Source organism: Drosophila rhopaloa, unplaced genomic scaffold (assembly GCF_018152115.1).
Source record: "Drosophila rhopaloa isolate 14029-0021.01 unplaced genomic scaffold, ASM1815211v1 contig_178, whole genome shotgun sequence".
Classification (NCBI taxonomy): Eukaryota; Metazoa; Arthropoda; class Insecta; order Diptera; family Drosophilidae; genus Drosophila; species Drosophila rhopaloa.
This window is the reverse complement of record NW_025335059.1, coordinates 1,335,779-1,348,240: the sequence shown is the minus strand read 5'-3', so window position 1 is coordinate 1,348,240 and position 12,462 is coordinate 1,335,779. Positions and strand designations below refer to the sequence as shown.

At 42.0% G+C, this 12,462-nt stretch overlaps 1 protein-coding gene across 1 annotated transcript; it reads right to left on the bottom strand.

Annotated features, from left to right (window-relative positions):
- Positions 1-389: 389 nt before the first annotated feature.
- LOC108052245 lies at positions 390-10,883 on the bottom strand. The gene is made up of 5 exons (XM_044459079.1): positions 10,726-10,883; positions 8,330-8,649; positions 6,901-6,990; positions 3,128-3,299; positions 390-1,651 (listed from the first exon to the last, which is right to left on the bottom strand). The coding sequence occupies exons 2-5, from the start codon at positions 8,642-8,644 to the stop codon at positions 534-536; spliced, it is 1,695 nt and encodes a 564-aa protein (XP_044315014.1). The 5' UTR covers positions 8,645-8,649; positions 10,726-10,883; the 3' UTR covers positions 390-533.
- Between the last annotated feature and the right edge of the window lie 1,579 nt (positions 10,884-12,462).

Sequence of the window (12,462 nt, the reverse complement as noted above, 5' to 3'; positions counted from 1 at the left end):
CGGTTTTCAGCACAAATATGAGAATCATTTTTTTCACCACAAGGATATACAGTCCCTCTTTTCATTCACGAAATGGAGATACTCTTGAAATGGGATACGGGAATTAAAAAACTGATTCGTCGGTCAAAGGAAGGTTTTCTCTTGATGGAATCAGGCATTCAAATATATACCACTCTTCGATTTCTTTGTTTTTTGTAGAGCATCTACTGGTTTATAAAACCCGGCCACGCCATTCACCTGTTACGACTTTCAAACTGCCAGGTCAGCACATTTCTAAATGTTTTTATTAATTAAAAATATTGCAGATTAAACACATTTCCAAATTGCGTTTTGCATTTTTCGTATAAATACACGTGGTTGAAAAAATGCAAATATAATTTACAAAGCATACAATTCACTTTTTATTTTCATTCCCGTTTTGGTTTGCTCTATCGTTATTTTCGGAGAGCCAGAAGTGGAAGTCAGTTCGTAGTCTTAAATTAATTAGCTTTAATACTATTCCTAAACTTTAAGAGCAGTCTTGGTTGCGGGGACTACCTGCTGTTGATGGTCACCTCGAAGTTGGCGGCCAAACTGCGACAGGTGAGGAACTGGCCGGATGCCCTAATCTCCGGCCAGCTGCGCCGGAGTGACTGAACAGGTCCTTGCCACAGGATGCGTCCGCATTGTGTCTGGATGACAGTGTCGAAAGTGGGTCCTTGTGGCAGGTCCTGGTGCCACAGGAATACGGCGTACTCGTCGTCGCCGCCACCGATCGCAATGACAGCCAAGAAAAATGTGTGCACTCTGACGTGACCAAAAGTGTTGGACTCCTCGCTCAGCCGCAGGCAGGCCACGCCCTCCTGGGGCAGCTGGGGGCGCACGTGGAACCGCTCGCCGAACGTGCCGTAGATTTGGACCACCGCCAGGCGGTGCTCGGCGCTGAGGTGGCGCAGCAGCTGCCACTCCCGCCGACCTATTGACCCCGCGTCCAGCGCCTGATTTACTCGGGATGCCGGCGCCTGTTTATGGCTCCCCGCTGATAAGGATGCACCTCCCGAATCCGCTCCTGCGGTGTCCTGCATCCCGACCACTGTTGACAATTTGTTGGCCACTGGCTGCCCAAGTTGCTGGCTGTGGCCGTGGCTGTAGCTGTAGCTGCATGATTTCCCAGTGGGGCAATGATAATTTTGATACTGCTCTTGGTCCTGCCGCCTCACCTGCTCGCCATTATTTATGGTGGCAACTTCATCGCAGCGCAATCCGTCTTGATCTGGCCCTGTAATCCGCCAACTTTTCTTACTCAACTTTAACTTTGGTTTAACGAGCATATTGTTGTGACCCTCCCCCGAAACCCCCGAAAAGTCCTCGTCAGCCGTCTCCTGGTGCTGCACTTTTATCAGCATGCAGCGTTGCAGGACCGCCTCCTGGCTTTTCCTCCTGATTTCACTGGGAGTTTGGGCATTCTCCTCGTCTCCCGTTCCCACTCCCTTTGGCATTTGGTTATGGTCCACCGAAATTGTCAGTTGCCTGGAGATTTGCTTGCCGCACTTCTTGCCGGAACTCGACTTGGCCAGCGCCATTTTCGGTTGATTATGATATTCATTTGTGCACTTGTTGACGCTGCTCAGTTTTTCATGGCCCTGGGCCGCAGTCACCTTGTTGGTTTTCCCTGAAAAGAGGCAGAACCGAAGAAAGAACCATTAAAAAAGTGCCTGGAGAATAGAGTACGTAATGTAAATATAATAAATACAGTCGGGATATCTAGTCCTAGTTCTGAAATCTTTCCCCGACTCTCCACATTTCACGCACAATTCGCAAGTTTTCCTGCAGTTGCAATTGTCCATTGTCGCTCGTTAGGGTTTCGCCCCGACTCTTGACAGAAACTACCTAGAAGTTCAAGTGGCAAATGAAAATAGAAAAAAAACAAAATAAATTTACCCGTACCTACATCTATATAAATATGAGCTTGGAAAATCTCGGCAAAACATAAGGAATGCACACTTAATGTAGAAGCAATAAAAACGCACTAAGCACAGCATAAGCTGGGGAAAAACAAAGCAGACGACTCCGAAGTGGGGAAAAGTGGGTAAAAGTGGCAAAAAATGAAGACCAACAAGTAAAAACAAATGCAGACAACGGCGGAAAATTCTGTTGCTGCTTGTTACCTCCGCTGTAAACTTCACTCGAAGTTAAGTTGGCGGACACAGATTGAAAATGGCAACAAGGGCGGCTAAACTTTAAACGAAGCAGCCGGGCAACAAATGCCAGCAAGACGGCAACGGCGCAAAAGCGCGAAAAACTTTAGCAATTTATGTTACATAATTATGCTATAAAAAGAACAACAAGCGAAGATGAGCCATTGCGCTCAATTTCAAGCACTCTTGACTCTCGACTCCGCTTACCCGTCACATTTTTCTTTCATTTGCGCGGCTCTCGGTTGAGATTTAAGTGAAACATTGACACTTGCCGTTGCTCAAAAGTTTTGGCCCACCTAAATGAGGACTTAGGCGGCCCAGGATGTTGCCAATAGCACAGGATATATTTGAGAAGGGGCAGGAGCCATGTGCACAGGAGTTTCGTATTTCAAAGCTCACCATTTTTCAAACAATGCAAACATTCCGTAGTGTAATTGGTATAAATTTAGAAACAAATTCAAGCGAATGAAAATAAATCACGAATGCGTACAATTATTGAAATTAAATACGGAGTTCTATTATAAACTTGTTTACACATTTTATATATTTTCAGATTAAAATAAGCAAAATGATTGAAGGGAATATTAAACTATTTATTATTGTATTTTTGCAGTAAACACGAAAAGGTATTTCATATAAAACAAACTTTGAATATTGGAATTATTAAATTTTAAGTGTATTAAAAATGGAGATTTATTAAGATTTATTATAAATTTAAATCTTGTAATTTAAATTAAATTCCATCAATACTTAAAGAAGGGCGGAAGTTTAATAAAACAGAATTTAACCACCGAAACCCACCTCTATCCTTGCCATCTAAGAAGACCCCCTGGAAGTCCCAGAAACAGGCAGCTGTTACCTAATGACAAGGCCAATTCGGGTATCGGTTCGCGCAGAATAAATAGATAAAAGTCGCGAATACATGTCCTTAAAAACCGGTCAGCACTTACCGCCGTCGCAGGGAAAGCTCTCCGCCAGCAGGGTGAATAATTTGTCCGACAGCAGGCAGCGGCCCCTCGGTCCCAAAGGAACCCGGCACACAGGACACTTTACGGAGCGACTGCGGCAATTATTGCAGAGCACGTGTCCGTTGCAGCACTGCCAGCCAGGTGGCTTGATGACCTGATTTCCACAAAGAAGTAAAGGGAAAGGAAAAAGAAAAAGAAAAAGGATCTCGTTGAATGTGTGTAATTATTCAGAGGGGGAATTATTTCAATTAATTATAAACATCATGGCCATCGAGCCCCAGGTCCCCAGGAGCGGTCATCGAGCTGAGCTCTCTGATTGCATCATTATTATTTTCCAAACTGCATTTAAACAAAAACCAATTCTAGTCTTCGTCGTTCGCAATGCACAAACGGAAACTAAATTTGATTATTGCCCACATTTGCCTCTCGTTTGCCCCCGGAACTAGCTTTCCTTAAGTTCAAATGCTGTCCCGATTGCCGTTCTCGAATTGACATGAAAAATGTATTACTTTGGAAGGGTTGTGCGCAGCCAGCTTTCCATTTAAATTGAAAATCAAATTGAAAATATTGCAAGCGGATTTAAAATAATACAACTGTGATGCACACCCGAAATACTTTCTCGCATTTGAAGTCGGTCCTTCACAAAAGCACAAAAACACAAAATACAGAAATGCAAAAAATACAAAAAATATAGAAATGCGAACACGGAATATGGACTAAAAGACTGGGGAATATGTATCGATATATGTATGTCCGATGCATTTTGTCTCTGCCCGTCTGTGCGTGTGTTCAGCCAAAACTGTTGTAAATATGCAGGCGAACATAAATTTGCTACGAGCTGAATAAAGAAACAATTTTTTTGCTGCAGCTTTTATACTTTTTGCTACGATTTTGCAAAACTGCAATCGAAGTATTACAAATGTACAACGATTCGATTGCAATTTGACCATATAAAAAAACCACAAGATAAAGAGCTAGAGTGCACGGAAAGAAAAAAAATATGATTGGATCCTCATTAACGGAAACCAATTAAATCCAATCAGCTAAGCTATAATGGAAACACATCTACTAAAGGTATTGTGAACTATCTTTTAAGTACATAAATTTGAAAATAATAATCTTTCTACCAAAAAACATTTTAATCGTATCATTTGACATTTCTATGAACTGCGATAGCAATCAGATTCACGCTTTAATAGCAGGAAAAATTAAATTGCCCTAACTTTCCAACATGTTTGGGAAATCAAACTGTAATAGGGATTAAAGGAACGTGCACGTGTGGCAGATATGTTTTAATGTTATTCGTCTTTTATTGTTTTTAATTGGCTTAAATGGCAGGAGCAAATGCTTTTAATTTTAATACCCCTGCATGCATAAACAAAGACTCCAATTAGAGATAGAAATCAATTAAATGCAGCTGGGCGAAAACAAAATGGGAAAAGAGGGGAAAGTGGAAATGGAAGTGGCGGCGGAAGTGGACAAAGCCGAGTGGTTTTAGCCCACTTCTCGGCATCTGTCGCAGAGCAATCGCAATTGGCATAGCATGCTTTTGGGCATATTGTAAAACATCTTCAACAGTATTGAATCGATTTGCAGAACTCGTTTGCTAGTTTATATTAACTAAAGCCCCGCAAGCCTGATCGAAAATGATTTAATCATATCGCCATTAAGAGCCGGAGTTGAGCTGTTTGTTTGCAAAATTTATGAAAATTAAATCCCCTGCAAATGTATGCATATTTAAATGAAACAATAACAATTTCATGCCCCATTTAGGGTCAAACAAGAAAAGGCAGATGCATATCCTTATCCAACTGGATGCAGACTAATGCAAGCGATTAGCATTGAAGGGAATCGAGGATGCACAACTATTGAAAATCTACCAGAATAAAATCCCTTAATAACTTAATGGACTTGTGTGCGTGTTTGCATACATAAATACGCTGCACACACACACACATACACAGGCTAACAAACTGAAGGATATGTGCTCATAATACAATATAATGCCGGCTCCGTGCCACAGTAATAATGGCCAAATCCGAAGGACTGCAGCTCGCTCTGTCTCTCTCTCTCTTTGCTTGGGAAATAAGCCGCAGGCGAGAGCGGGACGGAGCAGTATAAACTGATTTCGGGTTAATAAACAAATTATTCAGTGCAGCAGCAAGTGGAGTCCAAGCTGCTCTGCGGCCAACTCGCTCCGAAGGCGTTGCAGCGTGGCCGGCGTCCAGGATATCTCCTTGCTCCGGGATGTCCTTGCCGCTCCTCTCCGCACATGCTTAATTTATGGTTACACACTGACACTCCAGCACTGAGCCAACGAGATCTGCTGCAGGCGAGAATTTCATTTGAAAATAACTCTGCATTTTAAATGGCCAGAAATGGGGGAGCAAAGTGGCGCAAAGAGGCAAACGCAGAGCTCTGCCCACCGGTCTGCACACTCTTTATCTTGTCTAATTAATTAAATTTATGTTTTTGCTGACAAGCTGGGCATAAATAAATTTAAAGCCCGGCCCTCGACACCAGCTTTAATTTAAATGCACAACGAGCTCGGGGCTTTGAGTGAGCATCAACATCAGAAACAGCAAAATCAGAAGCTGGCCCGCAGGCGATTGACACGATTTTTCACACTGACTTCCGCTGCTGCCCCCACACATACTAATCGTCAATATTTGATTTTTAAACGACATAATCAATCACATGGATGTATATATTTTGCAAAACTAATCAAATCACATGCCCGGGCAAACATTTATCAAAAACCTACTCGAATATAGGACAAAATAAAACAGGCGGCCGAATAAAAAACTTGGCCAGGCAACATAACCGTCGGCTATTAACTGCCAACATGGAGAGCCGGATTGGGCCATGTGCGTCGTTTGAGTAATTGAGTCAACAAAGCTGGCATACCTGGTGAGTGAGGGGGTGTGGGGGGGCTGGAAGGGGGGATCTAGGGACATGGCACATGAACGTGGGACAGGGGGCACGCAATCACCGGCAGCCCGACGTTGCAAACTTTATATACAGTCAAGTGATTAGCAACAAACTTGCGCAGCAAAATCAACGCAGGTCCGGAAGAGGATGGCACTGGGATTGCCAATGGAACTGCTAATGTACAGAGAATAAATCTTGATTCTTATTCCTGTCTTTATGTTATTTTAAATTCAATAATTAGCTAATGACCAACATTTTTCAATTAGACTAAGTTTATCTTTAAATTTCGCAGAACACAGAATACCTTCATTATAGGTTTAATTTATTTATAATTTCAAAGTCTAATTAAATGGAATAAAACTAAAATGGAATAAACTTAGCTAACTAAGCTAGTTATAAAATATTTTAAAATGCGTTTGCCTACTACGAAATCTCATTGATTTCAATATATAATTTTTGTAGACACTTAAACAACCTATTATTTAAACACCTAAATAATACGTTAATATTCTAGATATAAGCTATTTTGGTATGAAAAACAGCAATCATCGAAACCCAAATTGTGATATTTTTTCTCAAAGTGGGATTGACACAGCGGCTCACAAAGCCAAACAAGAGGCCAACTGGCCAACTAAGTTTTGGGCGAGTTGGGTCGAGAGTTCGAGCCCAGCTGAGTTAGATAATGACGAACTAAAACTAAAGCCAGTCAGCCTCATCGATATGCAATGCACATGCAGGCGGCGGACGAGTCCTTATGGCCCAGCATCCCGCCCACTCAAACATACCGCCCATCCCGCATCCCGCATCGCCCTTATTCCACTTACCTCAAGGCACACAGGACACTCCAGTAATTGGGAAATATGTTGCAGGCATGTTGCAAACTTTTGCAGCGATTGTTGATTAATTCCGTGCTGCTGCAAGTATAGGGAGAAATTTCAATCCGGTTAATTTAAGGACTTCACTTCAAGGTTGAACAACACCTGGGGTAAATTTGATCAATTAAATCAGACGCCTTGCAATTAATTATATTTATATTTTTTTTGGTGGTGCGGCATTAATAATTCACGCCACATTGACTATGAAAGGCATCTATCTAAGGCGGTTTCTATTCAATTTGCATTCGATTATCAAAACTACTTGTGTTCACAACTCCGGCCGAAAGGGCCAACTGCATTCGAAAGACACATTACGCTCTGTGGCAGGATGCGGTTGCAAGTTTAATCTGTTTAACGGGTCAAACTGGCGCACACTCTGTGATTCACTGCCTTCGGCATTGATTGAAATGGACTTTTCATGCCAGCCAGGTGGCCACATGTGTGTGCGAATGTCCTGGCTGGCCTTAAATTTTGAACGTCCTCTGCGAGGACATTTAGGTCAATCGAATTGTAATAAAGTACACAAAATGTGTCAAGAACGGAAATGCGTTATTTCGATTCAATTGCATTTAATAAAGTAAACAGCTTCTTGGTCAGCAGATAAACAATTTACAACGACACTACTACATGAACGCCGTCAGGACATCTGTATGGCTGAACGCCTCGGGTCTTACCTCAGGATCTAAACTTGCATATACATTGAAGTGGACCTGAGTTCTAAATAAAATCCAAAGTCATTTGTTGACTTTCTAATAGGTCCTGCGGACAGTTATCAAAGCTTTTTACCGTATTTGACAAATGTCAATTGCACAAAAAGGAAAGAAAGTTTTTGTTCAGCCTATAAATTATTATAATTGTAGTTTTTATAAAAACATACAAGAAAGACAAATAAGAGAAGAAAATAATGTGCTATACAAATGAAAAGAAAACTTTTTTACCTTTTAAATGGTTTACGTTATCATAATTGATTATTATAAATATTGTAACAAATAATAAAAAGTTAAGTTCAGTTTTGGTTCATCCCAGTTTGCAATTCATTAAACTAAACTTGTATTTATGCAATCAAGCTCAAGAAAATAGCAGTTGATGGGCTGTCAATTAAGATTACGTGTGGTTATGTATAAATTATGAATTGAACGCCAATTTCTCATATTTTTATGAGATGCAACCTTGAGCAGCCAAAGTGCAATTGGCAGACTCAAGCCCACAAAGCAAGCGGATGCATCGTCTAATTACTAAATACTGGGCCAAAGCAGAAGCAGTCATTAAGCCATTCAGTATTACGTAACGCTCAATGGCTCACGAACATGTAAGACAATGGCCTATATAACAACACCGCAATGATGATTGGGGAATATGAATAGCGCAAAGGACTCACCACAGCGTGCGATGCCTCGGCAGGATCTTCATTCTGGGAAATGTTCGCCTGCTGGCGCCACATCATCAAGGTCACGACCTCGGCGCCGCTCTGCCAGTGATCCTGCAGCCGGCTGGCCAGCTCACTGATCCTCAGGCCCAGGACATCGGCTCCGTTCAGTTCCAGGAGAGTGTCCCCCATCCGGACACCGCCTCTTTCCGCATTCGACTTCGCCTGCACCCCGCTGACCCACGGATACGGATCCCAGGGGGCACGACTCAAATTCAGGCCCAAAGTGCCATTTGCGCAGGCGTAAATAGTGCACAGCTGGAGCATCTTGTCTGTAATAAGAGGTATTTCAATTAAATCCGGCACTTGGAATCGCCACTACCAGACACAAGGTCACACAAACACGCAACCTGCCTTGGCCAACATAAATTTGGCCAATTTTCAACACTTGTGGCTTCTGCCAGACGCACACACCCTCGCTCATCTAATTACCTGGGCCAAAACACATATAGGGAAAGACAGAGAGTGTTGCCAAACAGTTTTATTTCGTTTGTCAGGGGGCCAAGATGCCCCAACACTAGTTGACATGCCCATCACGTACACACTCGCATTTATTATGCCCCCCAAATGTGTGTGATTGGGGCAACCGGATTCCTCTGATTTCCAGCACCGCACTTGACTCATTTGCACCTTTCGGCGGGCGATTCTTTCACCTTTCGGCAGCTGCCTCGAAGCCCAATTAATTAGCCCGAAAGTTTGGTGCCAAGTGGTCGTAATTACGCATACGCCACGTTCGCCAGCCGTAAAATTTGCTCACATAAATCAAAAGTTTTTTGGCCCAAGCCAGAAATAAAACAAAAAATAAGAAAGGGTTTCTTGAAAACTTTGTGCACTAGCAAAAATCAATTAAGCCCCCAAGCAGCCGGAACTCCCATAATATATGTGTATAGTATAGAACAAACCAGAACCCAGCTGTTCTAGCAACTGGATTCTTTCGCTTAGTCACTGGCATTGTCATTGCCCATCGATGTCGAAGTCGAAGTGGAAGCCATGAATTGCGTCAGAATCGCTTGGCTGTCAGTTTAGAAGATTCTCACAGCGAAATTGATTATGTTTCTTGCACTCCAAACTTCTCAGCGTAGATTGGGAATTTATAGCTTCCTCTCTGATTGTCTACGCACGCGGATACAGATGTGAGTGCGAGTTCGAGTTCGAATACGAGTACGGCAAACTTGTTCAAATCACTTCACTTCACTTGTACTGACATTGGCCATGAAATCGCTATGACGTCGGGCCAATGAAGTGGGCACAGCGAAAAGTAAATAAATCATTGAACAATAAGCTGGCCATTATTCAATTATGCCTTATCCCTTGTAAGGGCAATTAAGAGTTCGGTTTAATTATATTCCACTGCCGCAGAAATTAGTTAAAGCTGCACCCACAACAAAAAAGAGAAGCCACCAACCGCAGCAGCAAATTTGCGGTCCATTGTTTTCTTCTTTTTTTTTCTTGGGCCGAAGTCAAATGAAGCGCGGCACTTGGCAAAGAATTACGCAAACCCCAAATGCAGGATGACTGCCCCTGGTAACGCTCCAATTCAGGCCCAGATTTAATTGGCAACTGCAATATTTATACCGTAAAGTTAACGCTATGAGTGGTTTGCTTTGTAGGAAGCGAACTGAGCTTGGGCGCGTGTGAATTGCAACTGACTGCAATACGCAGTCGCCCGAAGGTGATGCACATTGCACACTGCACACGAGTTGCAAACTGACTTGGCTCAGATCTCTGGGCCCGCTTTCGTTTTCAGTGTATTGAGTCAGTGGCAAAACTGGCGAAGCGAGACTAAAACAAACTCACACGAAAATTGCGTCACAATTACACGAAAGAAACCGCAAGCAAATAAAAAAAGCGCCAGAGACAGAGACCCAGAAACCCCAAAGCGGGCTAAAATGTTGCGCATGCGCCATTGACGCTGCGCTCTACAATTAGCCGCCTGGGAGCTGAAACTGCGAGACTGCCGTGTAAATTCCCAATTGAACGTGAATCGCCGTTTTGATTTCGCACAGTGTGTGTGTGTGTGTGTGTTGTGAATTTTGCGCAAGCATTGCGTATACGTTTGATTTATGCGCTGCTCTTGGCGCGTTTCTAATTCAATTTAGACTCGTTTGTTTGTTTGCTTGGCAGTAGGAAATAGAAGCAAACTTGTTTGCCGCTTTTGATTATGCGAGTATCAAGCAAATGCGTTTATAATTGTGCGTTACACTTCCGCGTTTTTTTTGGAATAAGCGGTCTTAGCCGGACCTTGACCTAAGACAACGTTAACCAACTCGAATTGGGGTGAGCGTAAGGTCATTTGGGCCATTAGAGGGGGCCCTAAGGTCTCGCATGCTTTGTTAGCAATTACACACCGTTTTTTTTATTTATTTTTTGTTTGGACCTCAGCTGGTTAATCAATTTTCACAACTCTTGGCCACGCTAGATGATTTTTTCCCCGCGTTGGTAATGGTAATCACTTTATTCGGCGCCGGCGCTTCGCACTTCGCGTTTGCTTGCGGAACTTGCGGCGCTTGCGCACTGAATGCGAGTTGCGAAGAAACTGAGGCTTGGCGTCTTCACAGCTGACCAGCAGACCTACAAACTTGGCTTAAATGTAGCGCCACCTTTTGCCAGAGCTTTGAACTAACTGTCAGCGAGCTTTTCAGCGGTTTTTCAAAACCTAATGGACCACAAGCAATCAAATAAAAGATAAGTTAAGAGGCGGAATTGCACTTGAATTTGGTCATTTGCCTTTGGGCCAGGCCTAATTGCCGGCTGATTAATAGAAGTCAATTACCTTTCGGGTGGGCGTTCGAGAAACATGAATTTTGATGTTACTGCCTGGCTAAGTATTCCGTAATTTTGACACTGCTGACGGCTTTTGGCTGCCGAACGCTTCTGTGGCCCACTCGATGCCACATAAATTCAGCCAAATCTAATTGAACTGGCAAATTGAAAAGCTACAACGAAATCACACACCACAATGCCGACCAGGGTCATTTTAGCTGGGCCCGAAATTTAATGAAATTACCAATTTCAATGCTATTTGGGCAATGTTTTAGACGAGCGCCAAACTGAAATTACCGCCTCAATGCCAGTTAAACCGGCGAAAAAAGCGAAAGTCAAATGGATTGCGATGGTTTGTTGGCCATGCCATGCCAAATCCATTTGTCAGCTGCCAATTTCCATCAGTTATCATTGGAAGGGTTAATGGACGAACTTGGTTTGGGCCCGTTTATTTATTTAGGGCCCCATTGTTTATGTTTATCGCGGCCTAACACCTTTGTCCAGGGCGACGTTTATTATTTTAATTTCTTCGGTATTTTAAATAATAATATTTTGGTCCACTTGTTTGCCGCCCAATTGACAATGCATAGCCATTTGGCACTGCCTACGCGCAATTAAGCTGGAAAATAATGTTGTTTATTTTCAAATTTAATTACAAAGTCGCTAAACTGTTAAAGTAAACAAATTGGAATTAAACTGATTAAGTATCGTGTACATTATTGCCAATGGCGAGTTTATTTCAATAAAAATTGTGTTGGTTGGATCTAGGCTGTTGGAGCACACATTTTTAAAGTAATCATTCGAGAGAAGTTAGTTATTATTATTTATAGTTTCTTAGTTAATTTTAATTAATCAAAAATAAATTCATACTTTATACAAATTCAAACAAAAAACCCAGTAATATCTAAGTTACATCATTAGGCCATGTTCTCGATTTCACTTCCGTGGAATTGCTGTATCTTGCAATATACTTTTCAGATAATAAAAAGATATGCTCTGTTCAATATTAAATTTTAAAATATAAAAGTTAGACCTTAAAAATGTTTATTTAGTGACTATTGAACAAATAACAATATATTAATAATAACTGTTTTTTAAGTTAAACTATCCAAAAAAACATACGATTTTTTTGAAATGTTTATGACTCAATCCCTGAAAAGTTTAATAATTTATTCATATTTTATCAACGTGTCATAACGCTGCGACTTTATAGCGCACCCAAAAACCGCTGCCAGCCGAAAGTTCAAATATTTACTTAGCTTCGCAAGACTAATTTCCATGAGCTCAACTCGCTGTCAGTATCGGATCTCAAATCTCAAATC

Bases quoted from the DNA above. Each gene is read 5' to 3' on its own strand.
- LOC108052245 (XM_044459079.1), bottom strand. From the start codon at position 8,644: ATGCTCCAGCTGTGCACTATTTACGCCTGCGCAAATGGCACTTTGGGC. The intron at 6,991-8,329 runs GTGAGTCCTTTG...CTATACTTGCAG, and splicing joins CCGAGGCATCGCACGCTGTG to CAGCACGGAATTAATCAACA. The intron at 1,652-3,127 runs GTAAGTGCTGAC...GCCTCTTTTCAG, and splicing joins GAGCTTTCCCTGCGACGGCG to GGAAAACCAACAAGGTGACT.